Consider the following 21,927-nt stretch of genomic DNA (forward strand, 5'->3'; position numbering starts at 1 on the left):
ATTTCAAAATCAGACAACCTTACCTCAAACAATGCCAACTCCTTAGTTTCTGTTGATTCGCTTTTACAGCGAGGACTGTTAGTTGGAGTTCCAATCAAACAATTACTCTTTCGGAACCCATGTTTTTCACTTTTCACTTATAAACATGGAATGGAGGTACATGCGAGTCCAGACATTTACAAAGAAAAGTTACAGACAACTGGGATTTTTATTTTATTCTATTTTATTGGTTGATAGGATTTCCTTTGTTGGATATAATTATTTGGCAAGACAAAGCTGAAAGCGTTAGTCTATAAATGTATGGCTTATATATGCTACTGATACATCATCACGATAATATATTAGAATCTGATTAGTTTAATTTAACAAGCAAGCAAATTGTTGTTTAACTTGCTTTCAATGATTGAACTTGGGCTTCCACCTCATAAAAATACTAACAAAAGGGCTCCTTCTTTTCTGTCTGGGTGATCAGAGAGTTTTTTTGTTCATCGAAAGAGACTGTTGGTACAGAGAAAAGAGGGACAGATGAGTTTCAGGGATGATTCTGAAGATGCGAGGGATCTACGGAAGCCGTTTCTACATACCGGAAGCTGGTATCGAATGGGTTCCACGATGGGCTCCAGTATGATGAGTTCATCTCAGGTTATACGCGATAGCTCCATCTCTGTTGTAGCTTGCGTTTTGATTGTTGCTTTGGGTCCTATTCAATTCGGTTTCACTGTAAGTTAACTTCCTTTTCGCTTGCGTTGCTTCTTTTCTGATTTGGCTTTAAGTTTGCTATCATTTGAAATGACAAATGGAAGTTCTGAATTGGGTTTAATTTGTTTGTAGTCTGGCTACTCTTCTCCTACACAATCTGCAATCATCAAGGATCTTGGACTAACAGTCTCAGAGGTAAAATTATTATTATTATTATTTGGTTTCGTTAACTGGCTGTTCTCTTTGACTTAACTCAGCTAATAAGTCCTATTTTTGGGACAGTTTTCTCTATTTGGTTCTTTATCAAATGTGGGTGCGATGGTTGGAGCAATAGCCAGTGGTCAGATAGCGGAATATATTGGAAGAAAAGGGGTACTCCAGTCACTGATTTAGCTTCACAATTTTGTTTCTTGTTTTGATTTGGATTACTAAGTTTAGTATCTTATTTTCATTGCAGTCTTTAATAATTGCTGCTATTCCTAATATAATTGGATGGCTTTCTATATCCTTTGCAAGAGTGAGTTTCTAATGATTATATTATCCAAGTTTCATGTGGCTACTTTGGTATAAGATAACTTGATCATTTACACCTACAATAAAGCCTTCTGCATTTTGCAGGATTCATCTTTTCTTTACATGGGAAGGTTGTTGGAAGGTTTTGGTGTGGGAATAATCTCTTATACGGTAATGGGGAACTATGCTTTGGTTACTAAGATCAAATTTTGTTGCAAAGCAATGCTGAGAGTATTGATTGTGTTTATCATGTATAGGTGCCTGTGTATATTGCTGAGATAGCACCTCAAGACTTGAGGGGGAGGCTGGGTTCAGTGAATCAGGTTGGCTCTTGCTCTGTTTACCTTTAGTGTTGTTGATGAATAATTGAATATTTATAGAAGGGTTTAATCACTTGTTAGACTGCTCAAATATACATGTTATACTGTGTAGCTGTCTGTCACACTTGGAATAATGCTGGCCTATCTGCTGGGGCTTTTTGTTGAGTGGAGGATACTTGCAGTTTTAGGTAATCATCTAACTGCTTAATTCTCATGACTGCATCATTTGTTGAAAACGGTTTCTTCTTCTTCTTTTTTAAAGATTGGTGATCTGTTATTGTTGGAAAAATGGATTTCTCATGTACATCAATCCTGGTAGACAGTTAGCAGCGTAGCAGAGCAGTTCTGGACCCTATCCCATTTGTCGAAAAATTCATTCCAGTTCAGACCTGGTAGAAGTTGAAAATTTAAGTGTTTTGACTTAAGAACGGAAAGAATTCCAGTTGTTTGCTCACTTGTTTCATTTATGAGTTCTTAGGAAGGATTTCAATTTCAAAGAATGTTCTCATATGGCTTCACTATAATATAACTTCTCCAGCCACTTCTTTTGTTGTGATGATCAACTTTCTCCTCAATGCTGCTGAAACCAACAAAATTTATGAGATTTGAGCATTCTAATCCTATTACCATTCATTTTCAGTCTACTTGAAGTCATTACTTCCTCTAAGAATGGGGAAAAGAGAAAAACAAAACTTCGGACTTTTAAAGTTACTACTTACTGGATGATGGCAATAGGAAACTATTCAAAATTAACTATTTTTACCGATGGAAATTGCTAATTTTGTCCTTGGGCAGGAATACTTCCTTGTACAATTTTGATACCTGGTCTATTTTTCATTCCAGAATCGCCTCGATGGCTGGTAAGCTTGAGAAGTAGGTTTTACTCAAGCATGCTTACATAGATAGTTATGATCACTGGATTCAAGTTTCCTTCCCTATTCTAGGCTAAAATGGGTATGACAGAAGATTTTGAAACTTCTTTGCAAGTTATCAGGGGTTTTGATGTTGATATTTCTATTGAAGTGAATGAAATCAAGGTAATAATAAGCAGTTAAAAAGCTTTTCTTCAATCTATGTTTGCAAGTTCTTGTTCAAAACTTCTAATTTATTTGTAGGTTATTCTTCCCCCTCCCCTCCCCTCCCCTCTCTGTCCTAAAAGTACTATTTCAGTTATTTATATTATTGTTTTTTAAATTCACAGAGGTCTGTAGCATCAACAACTAGAAGAACTACAATTCGGTTTGCAGAACTCAAACAAAGGAGATATTGGTTTCCGTTGATGGTATTTTTAATTGCTCACAAGTTTTATTCTGTCTTTCCATTCATCTGAACTGTTCTAGGTCTTGATAGAACCAGGAAGAAAAGGAACCTAATTGGTTTCATGGGCCAATATCTTTCAGGTTGGAATTGGACTACTTATGCTGCAACAGCTTTGTGGCATTAATGGTGTTATATTCTATTCCAGTACCATTTTTGAAGATGCCGGTAAGCTTAAGCTTGTTTTACACATTATGGAAACATTTGCCAGACAAGAATTCTTGAATTCTTTCTATCATTATTGTTGGTTATTTTCTATGTACTGATTAGAAGTATGTTAGTATGCTTCCTCTTTTTCATTTATGTTACACAAACTCAGACAACCTAAGATTGCTCCTGTCTCTGCCTGTGTTGCAATATTAATATGCTTTGTTTTACTATATTGTTTCCTTGGTGTGTTGTCATACAAGCTTTCCGCAGTTTGCTGATGCTTTTAAACTTCTAATCCTTATGTCAGTCATATTTGTTGGCTCTACCTGACTATTCTAGTCCTCTTCTTTTTATATCACAGTACATACCTTGAGTTTGATATTCAATTTAAAAGGCTTAACTAGATGATTTTAACCTTGAGCAGGGCTTAAATCAAGCAATGCAGCTACCTTTGGAGTTGGTGCCATTCAGGTATATCTTGAAGAGATGCCACAGCCTTTTCTTTTCATCAAACTTTTCTGTCAACAATGAGAACTTTTGAAATTTTGTGATCATTGGAATTATGCACTGTTAGGTCATTGCTACTGCTGTAGCCACATGGTTGGTGGACAAAGCAGGGCGCCGGCTTCTGCTTATAGTAAGTTTACTCTAATTTTATTTGCCCTATTTCTTGGTAATGACTTTTCAGCAAAAGAGATTATTGTTTGCCCTTTACTTATTTCAGGTCTCCTCTACTGGAATGACTATCAGCCTCCTAGTTGCTGCAGTCTCATTCTTTATAAAGGTAATAATATTGTGGATTCTGTTGACAATACCCCCTGCGTAAAAAAAAGGGAAAAAAACAGAAGTAAACTGAAATCTGTATATGATTCAATTATATTGAAGTTTCTATTTCTTTATCACGATTTTGATAATTGATCCAGGATGTTGTATCAACTGACTCGACCCTTTATAGCATTATGGGCATCTTCTCTGTAGTTGGAGTTGTGGTATGTTACTTTTCCTTCTCTAATTCTGAGTTATTGCTTTGAATCTTTGTTGGAGTAATTGTCTAACTTGTTCTTCTTTCAGGCCATGGTGGTTGCCTTCTCTCTTGGAATGGGGCCCATTCCTTGGGTTATAATGTCAGAGGTATCAAACATGTTAAATTATTCAGTATCATCTTTCATCCACTGAGTTGATGGGCTATGCTTACTTTTGTCAAATCTGCAAGCTTTTGCATAGGTGATAACTTCTTTATTTATCGAACCCAACCCAATCGTTTTCCAGCAAAATTTTGGTTTCTGATGTTTTCACTCAATGTCCAGTGATCTAGAATTTGAGACGAAGGAGATTGTTTACAAAAGAGTCATTACTCTTCAACCCTTGCTAGTTTTCTATGGTTGAGCTCCAAAAGAATGGTCATTGTTAGACCAGACTGCTGTCCCTAACATTGACTGCTAAAAATGATCTTAATAAAATGCTGGTTTTTAAATGACTGTCAATCCATTTCAATCATTTTACTGCTTGAACTTGCTCTTTTAGGAAAATCTTCGCTATGGAGTGCTGATTCTTACAGCATAACCTCCAGTATGGTAGAAAATGATAACCATGATCTCCCTTTAAAATTTGCACCTTGTAATTTGCTCGTGTCCCATTGCAGATTCTTCCAATAAATATCAAGGGTCTTGCTGGAAGCATAGCAACACTTTCCAACTGGTTCATTGCTTGGGTGGTTACAATGACTGCCAACCTGCTTCTGGATTGGAGCAGTGGAGGTACCTTTCCTTCTCTCTCGTCATGCACGCATGCATCCACATCTATATCCCCATCATATGAAGTTGATAGTATGACAAAAAGCAAAAGCCAGAATATCAAAATTAGGCAGTCATGTTTAGAAGATTATTAAATCTCACATAACTGACATGGACACCCTAACAGGAGCCACGTTATTATTGTTTTGGCTTCCTTATTAACTCAAGCTCCCTTGACCTTCAACAGGAACCTTTACGATTTACATGCTTGTGAGCGCTTTCACCATCTTATTTGTGAGCCTTTGGGTCCCCGAGACAAAGGGAAGAACACTGGAAGAAATCCAAAGGTCTTTCAGATGAACTTTTCTTCTCCTTGTTTCATTGTTGTTTAGAAGAATCCAATTCCTGCAATTTCCATTTTGTAATGATCTCACAGATCACTAGGTGTAAAATTTTTGTTTGCGATTATCTTCCTTTGGCATAGAAAACGCATATTCTCTGGTCAGCATCTTTTTGTACCTGGCTTGAATTTCTGTATGTCTCAAATTTCATCCTCAAACAAATATCTGTATTGTCTGCTTATTCGAGTGATGAATTGATTTATATTCTTTCGATGGGGCAAATCGCTTTGGCTTTTATTTTGACACTTCATGAGAACAGATTAAGCTGTTAGAATACAAGAAAAGGTTTAGAAACAGTCTTTAAACAAAAGGATATGATTCATCTGCTGCAAAGTGATCGTATTTGGATTCATTCATGAAGGTTAGCCGGTGCTTTTGCTATGCCACAAACAAGCGGTCAGTGATTACAGTAAGTTATTTTCCTTTTTGTGGCATTGTAACATTGACCTCAGATCAAGACCAGAAAGATCAGTGCTACGATCACGCTCATGCGTAGAATCCGAATGCAAAAAGGAACTCAAACTATTACTCCATGATTAGATTTTTCAGTTTCAAGAAATGATATCATTGAACAATTCCCGTGATTGTTTGTCTCCATCTTTTGATATGCAATGTTGAGTAAGAGAGTGGTTGTCTGATAGCAGACCGATGTGAAAAGACTGAGCAAGAATACGGGAAGCATTCCTTGAAGAAAACTGTTGCGAAATGGAGATGCTAGATACCCTTCACCCTAAGGCAGGAAGCATTAGACTTTAGTAAAGAGTAACTATTATGCTTTTAATATAAAACCTAGACGGTGATGCCAGATACCAATACCATTGGCTGGTCAAATTTTCTGCTATTAAGACAGACATAGATCGCTGGCCAGATGAGTACCTCACTCATTATTGCTTCACGAAGAAAACATGTTTTGACCCAAAAAGAAACTGCAGGAAAGCAAGGACCACTAATCAAGTCTTGACATTTCGGTGCTTATCACTTTTAGCGGCAGCACAAAGATCTTATACATAAATGATATCTGTAAAAAACTAATGTCCACTCAACAATAATTTCAATAAATATTTGTTTCCACAGTAAAAAAAAAAAAAGGAAAAAGAACTCAAGGGAAAAGAAAGATGAAATGCTATGATGGCACATTGATGAAAATTTCAATCAATAATAGTCTCAAACAGGTTAAAGACTAGTAAATAAATGGAGAATTATTGTACAAAATAAGCAAGTTTCACATGATAGTACTCCAGACATACATGCAAGTGCAAAAAAAAAAAAATGAAACACAAAGGTAATTAAATTTGACAACATGCTGAGACTAAAGAACACATCAAGAATTAGATAAAGCAAGTTCTAGCGGTCTGCCTTCCAATGAAATACTCTGTCTGAATGTAGAATCTAACTAAAAATGTTGCTCAGTTAGGTACTTATTTTCACAGGATAGTTATCAATGCAATCTTCCCAAGGACCATTACAAGATGGCTTTACATTTCGAAGTGCTTGCCAGACTGCACTATTACATTTGAAACCACTTCCAAATGCAATTTGCCAGACACGGTTGCGCTTCCGCATCCTACCCTTAGCCTCAATGTACGCCAATTCATACCAAATGGAGCTTGAAGAAGTATTTCCAAAACGATGGAGAGTCATTCTAGAAGCCTCCACATGTATCGGTAGCAGCTGCAGATTCTTCTCCAGCTCATCAATCACAGCCCTCCCACCAGCATGTATACAGAAATGATCAAATGCCAACTTGAAATCTGGAATATAAGGCTTGACACTTGCATTGAACAATTTCTTCACTAACAAAGTTGAGAAAAACAAAAGCTGCTCACTGATTGGTAGCACAAGAGGACCCAACGTAGTGATATTGGTCTTTAGCGCACCTCCAGCAATTGCCATCAAATCTTTAGACAGCGAAACACCCGTCTTCCCTGCATCATCCTGTTCCTGATACACACACCTAAACGCCTTATCATCTGCTCCACGATGAGTCCTCACCACATGAATAAGCTTATATTTAGCTCGCCTCCTATCCTTAGACTTATTCGAAAGCAAAACAGCCGAACCCCCAACTCGAAACAAACAATTGGGTATCAACATAGACTTCTTATTCCCAAAATACCAATTCTGAGTAATATTCTCAGTACTCACAACAACAGCATACGTGTTCCTATGCACCTGCAACAAATCCTTGGCAAGATCTACGGCGATCACCCCAGCACTACACCCCATCCCACCTAAATTAAAACTCCTAATATTTCCCCTTAGCTTATACTTACTCACAATCATAGCCGACAATGAAGGCGTGGGATTAAACAAACTACAATTCACAACAAGAATACCAATATCCTTGGGGTTGACATTCGTGTTCCGGAAAAGAATATCCAATGCCCCAAACATAACCTCCTCAGCTTCTTCCCTTGCTGCCGCCATAGACGGCGTGGGAGGAATATTATGCATTGCTCTAGGAACATAAGTCTCTTCTCCGAGCCCCGAGCGCTCCAAAATCTTGCGTTGGAACTCGAGAGACGATTCATCAAAATCACCGGTCAACCTAGAGTGCTCCATGAAACGACCATATGGAGCTTTAAAATGGTCAGGAGCACGGTAACAAGCATAATCGACAAGGTAAACTGCTCGGGGTCGGGTCATGATATAGACTGTTAACCCGAAGACTAAAATAGCAGAGCAAATGATTATGCTGACGAGATTGTATTGAAGGTGAAGCCATAATTGACGTAAATCATCGAGATTCATTTGAGAAACTTCGATTGAAATCACCGCGATTAAAGGGACAAAACAGAGGGTTAAAAGATTGGAAATCAGATAGTGGTAGCCTAATTTTACGTACTTGAGATTGACGCTTTGAAGGAAATCCGGGAGCCTTCGGGATTGCTGGATCTGAACACCGACTGCGCCGCTTCCCGAGCCACCATTTTTGGTGGCTAAGCCCCCTTGGTTCATGTTGCCGATCTGCTCTGTAAACAGCAATGATCCGGAGGATAAGGCAGGGTTTGACGGTTATGTAATGGTAGCTGTTTTGGGGACTGACAAAATCTATAAATAGATTCACAACTGGTGTTCTTCAACTTTTACTTTTCACAGGAAAAAAAGGGGTTAAAGATGGGAATCTAATCTAAGGTGTGCCTCTTGAAGGTTTAGTGGACTCTTTGACGTGGGTTTTTTTTTTTTTTTTTGGTTTAACATGGAAAAATGGATAATGGGGAAGGAAAAGGAAGACTTTTCAATTTTCATCATTGTTAACAGGTTACTTTTAGTATTAAAGTTTGTTTTTTTTTTCTTTCACTAAAAAAAACAAGATTGGATTTTTTTTTTTGGACATTTTCTGTTAACATCCACGTGAATGAAATTGCCCGCTATGAAAACTGGGTCGGTAATTGTATGGAAAAGCCATTTGCCAACCGGCGAGGGAATGGGTACGTTAATGGGATCGTCTACGACCAGCTGAGAAGCGTCAGAGATATACAGCTGTCGAGGTTTACATGGGCGTTGTCTCCGACCGTTGACATTGTTTCTGGTATAATCTAAATAAATCACGTGGCCAGCTTCAAAAGGACGGTGAACTATGAAAAGTCAACCTTTTAGTTTTCGCCTTACGTTTGTGGGCTATGGACACGACACGTTTCATGTTTGATCAATTGATGGAAGTTTCGAATATTATCAAAGATGCCAGAATTTGGTACGAGACTATTTGCTTCCTGAATCGTTCGTCTCGGAAGTCAGAAACGCCCTGGAAATAGTTTTGACAGTGATTTGATTAAGGAGCCATTAGAAGGTGGTCACGGGCTATGAGGGCTTTGACCGGAGCTTAAGGTTTTGGGAATTGACACTCTGGAGGCTGGAGCTGTCAAAGATTCAAGCACACCAGCCTAGCTCAATGTCCATTGGCTAACGATGCAAACATATTTCACTTGCCTAGGATTTGATTGGCTTCAGGCTGGTTATTGGAATAGCTCGCAAGACAGCTTTGGATGGACCTCAAGTGGCATTAAATTTAACAATGGGTACCCTTCTTTACAGAATGTCTGCCGTGGAGTAACTTTTAGCATCAAAAGTAGTGCGCAATTGAGGTGGCTATAATTGACTTATCAAAAGTTCAGAACAGTAACATTCGAGGCAAAGTAAAATGTCTAACACAGACTATCAACTGAAGTGAATAATAAACGCGAATAAGTTCCAACAATGGAATCAAATGATGCGGCTCCCAGAGAGCTTTCTTTATGAGTTTCTCCGTGAGAGCTTTGGGCAAATCCCATCACACTGTCTGTTGTCCCTACCTGCAAAGATACCAGACGGCATCTTATCTACCCCTGATGTCAAAAAATAACTTCTCTTTTCCTTTCCTTTCTTTTTCTTTTACTAACTTCAATCCAAACATAGGTTTAGTGAAAATCCAGTAGCTACCATACTACAAGATACTGTTCAGATTGGACGCGTGCACAATTGGAATCCAATCCAAGGTTACTACTTACTAACTGCTTTGAGAGTTTTGATTTTGAAAAAGGTTTTGTGTGCTGTCAAGGCATTTTATCAAGCTATTTCCCATGGAAGCAATCATGAATTGCCTATGATCATGTGTTGAAGTTAAGCATGTTAATTTTACAAAAAAAAATGTAGAAAACTTGGAGCAGGAATCATATTCACAAATTCTTACTCCAAATTTTACAAAGTGGCACATCCTACAGCAATGTAAACTATTTGCTGATTTGTTAGTTCGTCAACACATGATTCACAGAAATAATCAAACTAACCATTTGTTTAACATATGGCTTTATCAAAGGATGCTCGATAATCAGTCCTCCAAACAACAAGAAAGAAAACAGATAAAGAAAATTGACATTGCTCATGCAATAAGCAAATGAAGGGGGAAGAACCAAGAAGAAAAAAAACTCTTACTAGCTTCCCAATGACCTGGTAGTTCATGGAATTATATCCGCATGGCATCAAAAATAATAACAAAAAGTAAGTGTTAAGCCACATTATGAACATGCTTTTGTCATCCTTAGGTGCTGTCACAGTTAAGTGCCTACATTGAATTTGCATAATTCCAGCTTCCAAGGCATACATAGTGCAGATCTCCTGACTGACTTTTTTTACCCCTTTGGGTACATGATGAATATGGCGACAGAACATGCAGATAGTAAGTAGAGTAAAAGATGTCGTTTATTACTCTTTCATATGCATTTATTGCTCTTTCAGTGGCTACCATAGGTTGACGCAAGTCTTAATAATTTGACCAAGAAAGCAGAACTATAGCCCACACACACACACACACACACACACACAAGGACTGAAAAGAAATTGGAATGAGAGTGGGGTTCACACCAAAACATTTTCAGTCTATAGTTCTATACATTCATACTTGAAAACAGTGTTACAATATGTCCATTGTCACATATACTAGGGTTCTTAAAAGATATTTTTCTCCTGATGAAACCCCTTCACTTGGTACTTGACACAGCTGGGAAAGAACATAAATATATAATGAAATTACATATCACCACATCATTTAGTTTATGTTGCTCTGATCCATTCATTAACATCATAAAATTTTGGTAATTCAAGCAGGTGCTAAGACTTCTTGTTTGAAAAAAAATATTTAAATAAAAAATGAAAGCCATTAATACCTCCATTCTATCCCATTCTCCTTTTCTTAATCCGGTTTTAAAGTTTGTAACTAGAACAGATCCCACAGTTGCAGCTTGCCAACCTGAATAGCCTGCACAAATGGTGAAACAGTAAACTTGAAAGAGTAGAACAGTAGAGATTGGATTGAGAATATCAAGACAAAACTTTTATAAATTCACATGGTTGTTTCCCATTGGCTGGTATTTCCCTTAAAACACCTTCATAGACCACCACCTTCAGATCATTAACAATAACAGTAAGGAATAAAAGTAGAAAAGTTATTTTTCCTACAACATGAAAAATATTAAATATGTCTAAGCTTACAAGCATGAATTATCACCAATTCACATCTATGTTTGAGGATCCATTGTGCAATAGCATTTAGGCACACAAAAAATTAGTGCAAGATATGCCCACACAGCAGTCCTGCATATTCTGCAGACTATCTGGTTTATTCCACATTGAAAGCACTTTTAGCTCAAAGGAAATGATAAATCTGGTTAATTGTGAGACAGTGGCCCCTTAAAAGTATTGAAAAATTACAGTCAAAAGAATTCACACTAATTATGAAACGGAACTCATCCATTGCAGCATCTATTTAAGGAAGCACTAAAATTATAAACACCTGGTTAAAGGTTGAATGGGGGAATTAATTGGCCTACATATGGTTTAGGCATTAACTTTCTTCCAAAGAGCCAAATAACATGTATAACAGAAATAAAATAGATATTTCTGAGTAAAGAAAGGGATTATGGTGGCAATAGATAACTTATGAACTGTTCTTCAAAAGTTTGACATATGCAACAAAGACTGTATAGAATAATTAAACATTTCAGGAACTCTAAAGCTTATCCAAGGAATAGATTTATACTTGGTCAAAAGTAATTGATAATGTTGGTTCAGCTTCCTTTACGTAATCACCAACGGAAAGCATGTGTAAGAAGGCTTAAACGGTTCCGGTTCCCTTATTTAGGCCTACTTTTTTTACTCTTTTTGTAATACATCTACCAAGGATCACAACTAGCATTTTACGAAGAGAAATATGATTCAAACAAAGCAGCCCATTAGACTTAAGTTGCAATAAAAAACATGAAATTGGAGCACCAAGTAACACTAATGCCACTGATATTGAATCAGATTTACTTCCTCCAAAAATATATCCTCAGGCCATAGTTGGTATTTCATCGTTCTCTTGATTATTGATAGTTTGTAAATGGAATCAGCATGAGATGCCATTCACACTCAAATCAATAAAAGAAACAAGAAAAATTCCCTCTCCAATTTACAATATGAAAAAAAAAAAAAAAAAGGAAAAGAAACACTGATCAAAGCAAATAAATATAACATTGATTTTAGACTCTAAAATTTTTCTGTTAATCAAAACAATCATTCCAAACAAGCACTCCAGGATTAAGTAAAAACAGAACCTTTGCTTCAGCAAGAGCCATGACCAACTCCTCTGGCATCTCCTTTCTGATACCCTTCTCGTCGACATCTGCACTCTGCAAAAGCAACCAAACTGATAAAATTTTCTAATATATTAACATTTAAATTGAAATTTCCCAAAGATATGAAAATCACCATGAGCGTGAACTACTATTCCATTTCAGCTAATATTTTAAGCCGAGCCATGGACGATTACCCCCAATATTATCTGCATTACAACAACTATTAATCAGTTAAATTTTCAACAGAGTTCGAAACAATGATATTTTTGAGCAAGCGACGGTTTTGTGCGTACCTTGAACTGAGAAGTTTTGTCTTCCTTTGTGTCTTTTCAGTTTTGTCTTCGCAAGAGTCGAGCTACCGAGCTAGTATGCAGGAAGAAACCGAGTCAGATAACGAAGCAAAGAGACAGTGATAGTGAGCGTGTTTTGTACGCGGACCCAAATAGGACTCTGGTCCCAAGCCCTAATTGCCAGTAAGCCCACCAAGGCTTCTCATAACACCAAAAAAAAAAAATTGTTCTAAAAACTCAAACCCATAATCGTTAAGAATTAAGAGAAAATCGGAAATTTTTTATGAAAATAAAATTATTTTTCTTAATCATGATTTTTTTTTGGCATAATTTGTATTCTTATTATCCAAAGAAGCAGGGGATTCTTGTTATCATAAGTCACAACATAAAATTACGATTAGAATTTGAGCTTGAAACTCTCCATTCTATAATCAATTCTATTACTATTAAATTATCAGCTCATTCATCATTCATAAATTTAATAAACGAATATTTTTCTTTCCTTTTTTTTATTTAATTTAATATATTAATGTCATGCATTACTTTTGTCTTCTTCACTTCCAAAATTGGTTTGTCTTTATTTGGTGACAATGATGTATAAATTAAGACCCCAAGCAAGAATAAGCAAACAAATTCTTTTTCTCATCATATAAGCACTGTACATTGCCTTTCTTTTTAATTTCTTGTCGTGCTTTTTGTGAAGTCAAAATTCCTGAATCATAATCTCTAGTTTCCTTAAGGCAGGATTACTCCATGGGATAATATCTTTGCTGTTAATTAATTTCTAAACCATTATTCTCAGAGCTAATCAAGATTCTCTACCCTTATCTTTTCTCATCTTCTCTCCTTGTATAAATGTATGAATAGTAGTAAATGAAGTCTTTCTTCAAATCAAGTACTTGGCAGTGGCTTGAACTTGATAATATATAAAATTAATGGCAATCTTCTCACTTTGTCAGCGAAAATTTTCAGCTCCCACTGAGGGTGGATGAGATAATTTCTTTTTTTTTTTTCTTTGTAACTTTAAACTTCCATATCTGCTTTAAGGCTATTTAATTTCAAGAATATATATATGGTCAGATATATAGAAGACAAAAACATTAATTGGAGGATATTTACTGAAAACAGGAGCATACAAGGAACTTTGAGTCATGTACCAATGCTACGATCAGTTATGAGTCATGCAGTCGGTACAATATTTAACGAAGCACATATAAGAAAGAAGTACAACAAGGTACAACTTTGATCTGGAATGAAAATGAAAAAAGAGCAATAGATTTGCTGCTTGCCTGCTCAGGGCTGCATTTCCTTTATTAATGTTCAAGATCTTTGTTTCTACTAGTTCTGGTTCATACTTCACTGACGCCTGAGATTCCTCATCCTGCAGGAGAACAGAAAAGATCAGTCTTTGCCATGGGGAAATACCACAATACATACCAAAAAAATGCTTGAAATTAACTTGTTCTTTTGACTTATGGCTCAACCACGTACCATATAACTAGCAATTAAGCAGTATAATGATGTTAAGCTAGCCTTGCACTTAACTAGTACTGTATATACCTTTGGTCTTCATACCTCCTGCTTTCCTGTAAGGAGGTATGGGCACATGGCCAGACTCAATCTGCTTAATGTCTTCGACAAGATTCTCGTAATGCATCTTCACTTCCTCCACGGTTTTCCCTCCAACTGCCCTGGCTAGATTACGCCAGCGGTCTGGAGTATCCTTGTCATAGATAGCCAAAGCATTCTCAAACAGCTTGTTTTGCTTTGGTGTCCAGCTCGAACCTGAGGCCATTGCAGAAGCTACAGTGACAATTAAAGGGTTAGAGAAAACACAAAAAGGAGAAAGGGATATAGAAGATTGTATGTGCAAAAGAGACTGCCAATGCTGCTCTTTTTATAGTTGCAGGAGGAGAGAGAAAAGAAAGGGAGAAGGATGGTTGGAAATGGTAGGCCGGTTGGATTGAGTCTGGTACTTAGCTCTTGCTTTCCTTGCAAACAGCGGGACATTGTAAAAATCTAAGTGGTTTTACTTTACTGTCCAGGTAATTGCATGGGTTTGCTGTAGACTTAAACCTCTAGAAGCTTAATTCCTGGTCGGTTTTTATTTATCCAATAGCATTTCTTCCCATTTTACTCTCCTTTTTTCCCTCACTCATTAATAACAGTTACTAACCAACCATAGATACCAGTTGGCTATCTGGGATTTTGTTTATACAGTGGATGAATTCAGCCTGCGGTTGCCACAGGCTGGAAAATTTTACTCATGATTGCCACATGATGCACCAGAAGTGTCCCTTATGATACATGTGCTCCAAGTTATTATTTTTGTGGACAAAATTTCATAGAAAGGATCAAAATAAAAGTATTTAAGGGTTTCGGCTACAATTAGTTTTTTGGTTGAATATTGTGTCCAAACTCCAAATTCTAAACCCCTTTTTCCCAGATTGGGTACTAACTGATTCCTCATTCAATATTATATACTATTAACTAAAATTTATGTACAATATATTAAACTTGAGTTCAAAGCAGTAATTATAATTCACTTTATTATCTGCCATAAGGTTCTCAGATTTCCAAAATCAGGTTTGAATGAAACTTGTTAAAACATTCAAGTAATGGATACCTATATCAAGAAAAATCTCTTCCAAGTAATCAAAAGTACTTCACTAGGCGATGTAAAGTTAACATAGCAAGCACAGTCCGGTACGCCAATAGCGCTGCATACAGAAGTAAGCTACAGCCTTCATCAGGGTGGGTCCAGGTGAATCCAGCGGCTGTGGTCTTTTAGCATTCACGGGTGCACCATTGCTGCTCAGTAAAATCTTCACGTTGAGAGTGCTGCCGAGCTGTATACAGAGAGAGAGAGTAATAGTCCCCCCTTTTATTATTTTTTTTCTTATTAGGCGTTTTCTGTTTTGTGATTCAATCTTAAAACGTGACAGACGCTGCCCTTATTTTTTGTTGTTACTCTCTTGTCAACAACATTCCAAGACCTTTTTTTGCTGGCTGGCTGATCTTTTCGTACAGTTTTTTGTACTTGTTCATGTTTTTTCTACCGAGAATAAATCAACAGGTGTATCTCTTTTAACCATGTAAAGCCTTGCAGCGTGCTGTAAAAATCTGTCAGGCCCTAAAAATGGAGTAGTAAAATTCTTTTGCCACTTTATTCACTTGTTTGTTTGTTCGATTATTTAGATTTTAGACCAATTATTGATGCAAAAGGAAAGAAATTTCAAACTGATCCTTGGAGTTTATGGGTTTTTGGTTGCTGGAAATGATAAACATCCCAACGCGAGGTTTCATTCAAATTAGCAGTTCTGTTTTCACAGGCTGCACTCGAATTTCCTGAGCAAAAAATGTTTGTTAATTTCAAGCAGTCTCTACTGCTGCAACTCAAAATCACAAGAATCTTTGCATAATTATTGACATTTTCTTCTGTCTTCTAATGCATATGCCGAATTAGTAGCTACAGTTTAGCTGTCATGCCTGGTGATTCTGAAAGAACTAATTTCGCATTTGATACTCGACAGTCCACTATCTCCAGCTAGCTTTTGGCTTCTGGGTCATACGCCGAAGCTACCAACTGATAGTGTGTGTGATGAGATAAGACATAAGAGTAATATCCTTGTAGTGATTGTACCAAGCAAGTCATGATTGTCCGTAGTTTACAGTGTCAATGCTGGAACCAAACCCATTAGATGTGTTGGACAGATCTTGTGCCTAAACCCCCTGGAAACCATCATGTGGTCCCATAATTAATCACTCATGTTCATCTAGCCTTGGGGAGGGAGCAAAGGCTAATTATAGATATTTGATCTCAAGTTCAGTAATTGCTGGTAGTGGGCCAGGCACATGTTTCACTTTTGAATAACATGATCCTGGAGCAAAGTGAGGGCAACCGAAAGTAGCCACTTGATCATATGTCGATTTGATCTAGGATGCAGGATAAGCAACCTCATAATACTGTATAGTACTATATTTTAGCTTGGAAGAAAAATCTGGAGTCAGGATTTACAAGACCATTAGACTGCAATGGTATTGGCCAGAGAGCAATGCTTGCACCCAGACCCGGTACATCTTTATGGCTTTCTATCAAGCGTGACAGGCTGCTAAATCGTACTGTCATTGTAACCCAACAACTATTTTAAACACAGCACTACAGCAAAGATTCTTCAAAAATCAATTTATCATGAAATGTTTAAACTTCATTCGTACTCTATTTTGCATGAAATGACATCTCATTTTAAATGCGAGATAGAGATATGAATTAGCAATAAAGTCCTATATTTGGTCATGGGATTAGCCTTGCAGCTCATACTTCCCCTTGTTACTACCAAAGAAAAACGTTAGAATTAATTGATAGATGGGCTTGAGATGTGTTTGCACAGAAAAGTGTTAGTACAAAATTTACCCATAGAGAATCTATTACTGGAGGTAAAGGCTAGATGAAAATTGATCAAGGGTTCAATTTGTCCTTACCCAGTAAAAATTGATGAACATATGGGTTATGAACCCATCATGCTTCCACTGCGCCACTTTGATACCGTGTTGAAAGTAAAGAATGGAGAAAAAGGGGAAAGTTTACCAATGTGTTAGTCTCCTATGTATTTATATTATAAACTTAAATACAGAAAAACTAATATACTCTTAACCTGAATACTTAACATAAGCCTCCTGTGTTCCTGTGAAAAGCTAGGCAAACTTCAGATAGTTATTGTACATCGTGGCTCCTTTCTGAACATTGAAAAGGATTGGTTGTATTTATAGTAGAAAGCGTTTTTTACTTTAGTTTGTATATCAACCGGAGCAAAACAAGCGCTTATGTAGTCGACCATGGCGTTTCCAACTTTTTGCGGAATATCTACAAAGAAGGTCCATTTCTGGCACCTATCTCATTTATGATTAGAATCCTTATCATCCACGTCCACTGCAAGAATTTTATTTTTTTTTCACTGGATGCATTTCCTTTCTATTTCAAAATCTTTAAGGCCACCATTTCCCTTTTTCCTGGGCAGACTAGCATTCGTCTGCAAGTTGGGGGGCTTGGGGCTACGGAATCCACGACTTTATATCAGTAAAAAGATCACAGTACTTCTTGACCTATCAGAATGAAAAGCACCTAACCTGTAATATGTAAAGGTGGTCCTGTTTAACTCAGGAAGGAATTTCGTATTGATATGCTTGCTGAAACCGGGGAACCATGATTACTGCAACATTAATTCCTTAATAAGTTTGTCAAGGACATGCTAATATATATTAATTTAAAAGAGTTTATATTTGATGTACTGTAAATGTATAAATAATTTATCACAATCAGTGAATATTATGATGCAAAATCTTTAATGAGAAAGCATAAATATTTATAAACCTTTAAAAATAAATATACAAAAGTTTTACAAGCTCTTAAAAATAAATATACAAATTTTATGTCTTCTTCTCAATTATATGCATCATATGTTAATCGACATTATATCAAATATAAACCCAAATTAATTAACCAGGTTCTTTCTTTGAGAACAAATGTCAGCACCTGAGAACTTTACCCTGACCTCTCAAGTTGATGTTAACCTTGTTAACATTCACTAATTTCATGCATTGTAAGTTGTTTGAATACGTAACAGGCAAGTGTATGCTATGGCTTTTGTTTGAAATGTAATGTGCGACAATCTCCGGTTCGATGTCCATACAGTTCAAGTATATGCTAGCTTAAACCTATGCTGTGCAGTTCAGGATCAAATTTATGGTGTGTTCCTTTAGTTAGACCGGATACTGGCGTTTGCGACTCCCTATGCCAGAATTCAGCGTTCAATTCTATATATAATCAGGTGGATATTGATTAATCTTGCAGAATTCTTGGAATTGCAACATCCAACAAACAGAAATCTGAGCATTGGCCATCAGCTAATAAGAGATACTTCTTTTTTCTTCTTCATCTTCTCTCTCCTTTGTATTTCATTCTTTGGACCGGGCAGAGGAGGGGGTTATCTTTGGCATCAAAATGGGCTAATACTGTCTTCCACTGGTTTAATGGTTAAGGAGATTTTATGGGAATATAGAAGTCCTGGTTTCGAGCCAAAATCTCTTCCCCTTTCCCCCTTTAAGGAATTTGCCCTCCCCTGAACCCAAAAAAATAAAAAAGGCTGATACTGTCCTGGACGATGAACAGTGTGGTGATCATTTGTTGACAAGTGCATCTGGAATTTTTTGATATATCAGGCTACCGAAATTTTGGAATCCTTATCATCGATGTCATTTCCACAATAAAGTGATCTCTAGATTCTCTACTGTTTTTCCCCTATCAATAGCTTTGAAGGACTTGAAAACAATTATTCTCTGCTGTCCCTCCTTTCAACTTCAAGCGCTAGCTTTGCCATCTCGGGCTCGTTATGGTTTGAAATTGCAAGATGTGTCCGTTGGATTCTCGAGCTAGCCAGATCTGGGGAGTCCATTGTTTCGGCTGAATCTTTCGTGCTTATGGTCAGGGAACCATGAATCTGCTATCTGCATAACCTTTTTCCAGGGCTAATTGTCCATTGTGGGGACCTAACTGAAGCATCCAACAACCAAAGAAGCTCTTGGAGAATATTTGAGGAAAAGGAAGAAAAACTGTATGGAAAAATTCAAGGTTTGTTTATCGCAGGCTGAAAGGAAGTTAGGAAGGAGACTAGTGATGGGGATACGTAGACAAGTACAATTCCAATGATGACTGAACGAAGAATGGAACTTTCCCCAAAAACTATTGCAATATATTTGGAGAAAATGTAACTCTTGGAACTGCAGAAGGTAGAGAAACTAGTAACTCGCGTATGAAAGGATTGTTGATCAGGGTTGTGGGGACCTAACTCTAAAGAATATAGATAGTAAAGAATATAGATAGGCATAGGCATCCATCTTTATGAATCCCACTTTGGCTGAGCAAATGAAAGTTGGATCGTCCAGTTTTTCTTGATATCACATCAGGAGATATAGTTTGGCTGAGTGATAAGAGAGGCAAATTCTGCCAGACGGTATAAGATGAGCAGAATATTGAGATTCATGGAGTTGATAACCAGGGATCAAAGACTCAATTGGACTTTACATGCGATATGGTTAGATGAAGATTCTTGTTCCTTTATACTGTTTTTTAGTCAATGTCATCAAATTAGAACATAAAAATTCCCCTGCTTCATCTGTGAATCAGCAGCCTCAGAACTCGACGTCATTAGCCATTCAGGCAACTGGACTAGGTAGTTTTGACAAGGCCCATCCCAGTCCAAATAGAACCGAAATCTGCAAACATTATTAAGCAGCAGCCCAATTCGGAGTAACTACAGTGCAATTTCATTTCCAGACAATTTTGTCTTGGGCTAACAAGGATCATCCCTGTGCTTTCTATTGTCTGCTTGAACCACTGCTCACCTGATACATAGATCACCCAACAACTCTAAGAATGAAATGACCAATTTGCCTAATCTCAGCAGCCCCAAGATACTGTATCGAAAGGAATTGTAAGCTATTCTACAGGTTTTGGCTTGTTTCAAGTAACAGGAATTTGTTTCTTTTCTGACAGACACTAAGATTAACTTAGGTTTGGAGCAAACTATAGGTGTGTTAGAACAACTTACATCACTTCTGATGAGAACTCGTCATTATCTCTTAGCTTTTCGTGAGACCAAGTCAATATACTCTCAGCTTTTCGTGGCTGCTACTGTAAACTTTTCAGCTAATAAACTAGTGCCACGTCGATGCTGTGATGATTCAGCCAAGCTTGTCTCATTACCAAAGTTTGGTTGGACATGGTCCTTGGCCAAGTTGGACGCGAAACTTTATTATTTTCTTTTTTTTTTTTTTACTTCAATGACATTTTAGACATGTAATTTTCATTGCTTTCTTTTTCTTATTTTTTGCCATTTTCTAATTATTTATTATTGAAATCAGATCAAATCATGTTCCCTTCCAGAAACTAAAGTTAAACCATTTCTAATTGTAAGAAATATTAAAACTTTTTAATTTTGTGGATGTAATTTTTTGTCCAATGTAGATGAGGGTTGTTGAAGGCTAAATTAAGAAGCGTTTCAGATCTATAGTTTAAAAAAAAAAAAAAAAACCCAAGTAATATTTTGAGATGTATTTGAATTTTTCTTAAATAAGTTTATATTTTTTTATTATATCTTAATAAGTTTTGTCATTTTATTTATATTTAAATAAACTCTTACATAAAAAAATTTATTTATGTTAAAAGTTTATTTAGATACAAATTAAATGATAAAAGTTTTATTTAAATACAAATAAATGATTAAAAATTTAATTAAGTGTAAATTAAAAATTAAAAATTTATTTGAATGTAATAAAAGTATAAAAAAATTATTTAAGTAAAACAATAAAATTTAAGATTTTTTTTTTGTTATTTTAAATAAATCACAAAAGAAAGTTTTAAGTAGGGATAAAGAAAAGAGTATTACCAATCTCTTTTTTATACTTTTGAATAATGATGTGATTAATCGGATAAATGATTGTTTGTTATAAAATCTTGTGTTGCGAACTTAAATTTCATCCTTAAATTAATAAATATGAACATTATTTATGAATGATTTAAAATAATTATTAATTAATACTTGTAACAAATTATTTGCCGTTCGATAATTTAAGAACAAAAATTAAATAAAGTTTTTAAGTAAAATTAATAAAAATTGTTTTTAAATGATTTAATAAAAAATTTAAATCGATAAATTAATAAAATTTAATGTAAAAATTAATAATTTATAAAATATTATTAAAAATATTATTTATAATTTAAATTTGATAAAAAATTTTGAATAATATTTTTATTAAAAATATTTGTCTAAAAAATATATCAAATTTTTTTAAAATTTTATACATTTAATCTATATAACAAGATTTTTTAATTTTGATTTAATGATTTTTAATAAAAAATTTTATAAAACTTCGCATAAAAAATTTAAATAAAATTTTTCATATTTTAATGGTATCTTTCACTCCCAAATCCAATCATAAGATTGAATTTTAGACTGTTTCAAATGATGTCACACGTAAGCTGATCAGTGTCTTCTTTAAAGATAAAGACAGGAATAATAGAGTTTAAAAAGGTTTTTCCAGTGGCAAGAAAATGATATAAAACGCGTTGGCTGTCGGGTTCCAGGTTGGAATCCGCGTCGTAAATTGCCACGTCAATCACTATCTTTTTTTTTTTTTAGTTTAATTAATTTTCCATCTCATTTCAGTCACTATAGGCCAATGCAACAAGCACTTTCGTCTGTTATTGTTGGATGAAAAGTTCCATCTTGATTAGACGTTTGACCATAAGTTGCTTTATGCTTGCATTTTCCATGCATAAAATTCTAATTTTGCTTTTTTTTTTTTGGTAAAAAAAAAATCAAAGCAAATCCATTTGAAGTTTCTATGGTAACATG

The 21,927-nt window shown here is 35.9% G+C and overlaps 3 protein-coding genes across 13 annotated transcripts; 1 reads left to right on the forward strand and 2 right to left on the reverse strand.

Annotated features, from left to right (window-relative positions):
• Positions 1 to 26: 26 nt before the first annotated feature.
• LOC111315346 (sugar transporter ERD6-like 6) lies at positions 27 to 5,355 on the forward strand. Of its 6 annotated transcripts, XM_089749121.1 has the most exons (19): positions 172 to 298; positions 473 to 720; positions 832 to 894; positions 982 to 1,071; positions 1,157 to 1,216; positions 1,318 to 1,383; positions 1,470 to 1,535; positions 1,645 to 1,720; positions 2,328 to 2,392; positions 2,477 to 2,569; positions 2,734 to 2,814; positions 2,933 to 3,017; positions 3,424 to 3,470; positions 3,574 to 3,636; positions 3,724 to 3,783; positions 3,923 to 3,988; positions 4,071 to 4,130; positions 4,642 to 4,756; positions 4,980 to 5,355. In XM_089749121.1, the coding sequence occupies exons 2-19, from the start codon at positions 526 to 528 to the stop codon at positions 5,090 to 5,092; spliced, it is 1,464 nt and encodes a 487-aa protein (XP_089605247.1). In that variant the 5' UTR covers positions 172 to 298; positions 473 to 525; the 3' UTR covers positions 5,093 to 5,355. The 6 variants fall into 6 exon arrangements, with proteins under 6 accessions (XP_089605245.1, XP_089605247.1, XP_089605246.1 ...); XM_089749119.1 differs by lacking the exon at positions 172 to 298 and adding an exon at positions 27 to 156 and having other exon boundaries at positions 4,642 to 5,031; XM_089749120.1 differs by having other exon boundaries at positions 4,642 to 5,031.
• A 918-nt stretch (positions 5,356 to 6,273) lies between these two features.
• On the reverse strand, positions 6,274 to 8,598 carry LOC149513013 (3-ketoacyl-CoA synthase 4). Its single transcript, XM_089749118.1, has one exon. The coding sequence runs from the start codon at positions 8,089 to 8,091 to the stop codon at positions 6,544 to 6,546; it is 1,548 nt and encodes a 515-aa protein (XP_089605244.1). The 5' UTR covers positions 8,092 to 8,598; the 3' UTR covers positions 6,274 to 6,543.
• Positions 8,599 to 9,206: 608 nt separating this feature from the next.
• Positions 9,207 to 14,437, reverse strand: LOC111315345 (protein RADIALIS-like 1). Of its 6 annotated transcripts, none has more exons than XR_016330607.1 (7): positions 14,075 to 14,424; positions 13,804 to 13,895; positions 12,518 to 12,587; positions 12,358 to 12,430; positions 12,204 to 12,278; positions 10,776 to 10,867; positions 9,207 to 9,425 (listed from the first exon to the last, which is right to left on the reverse strand). XR_016330607.1 is itself a non-coding variant. In XM_022916990.2 (2 exons), exons 1-2 carry the CDS (start codon positions 14,307 to 14,309, stop codon positions 13,891 to 13,893), a joined length of 240 nt encoding a protein of 79 aa, XP_022772725.2. In that variant the 5' UTR covers positions 14,310 to 14,421; the 3' UTR covers positions 13,600 to 13,890. The 6 variants fall into 6 exon arrangements, 2 of the variants coding, with proteins under 2 accessions (XP_022772725.2, XP_022772726.2); XR_002693279.2 differs by lacking the exon at positions 9,207 to 9,425 and adding an exon at positions 10,467 to 10,609; XR_016330608.1 differs by lacking the exon at positions 9,207 to 9,425 and having other exon boundaries at positions 10,467 to 10,867; positions 14,090 to 14,437.
• Positions 14,438 to 21,927: the final 7,490 nt, after the last annotated feature.

The sequence above is a fragment of the Durio zibethinus genome, chromosome 20 (genome assembly GCF_047325235.1).
Source record: "Durio zibethinus cultivar Kanyao isolate XHJ-2024 chromosome 20, ASM4732523v1, whole genome shotgun sequence".
NCBI classification, from domain to species: domain Eukaryota; kingdom Viridiplantae; phylum Streptophyta; class Magnoliopsida; order Malvales; family Malvaceae; genus Durio; species Durio zibethinus.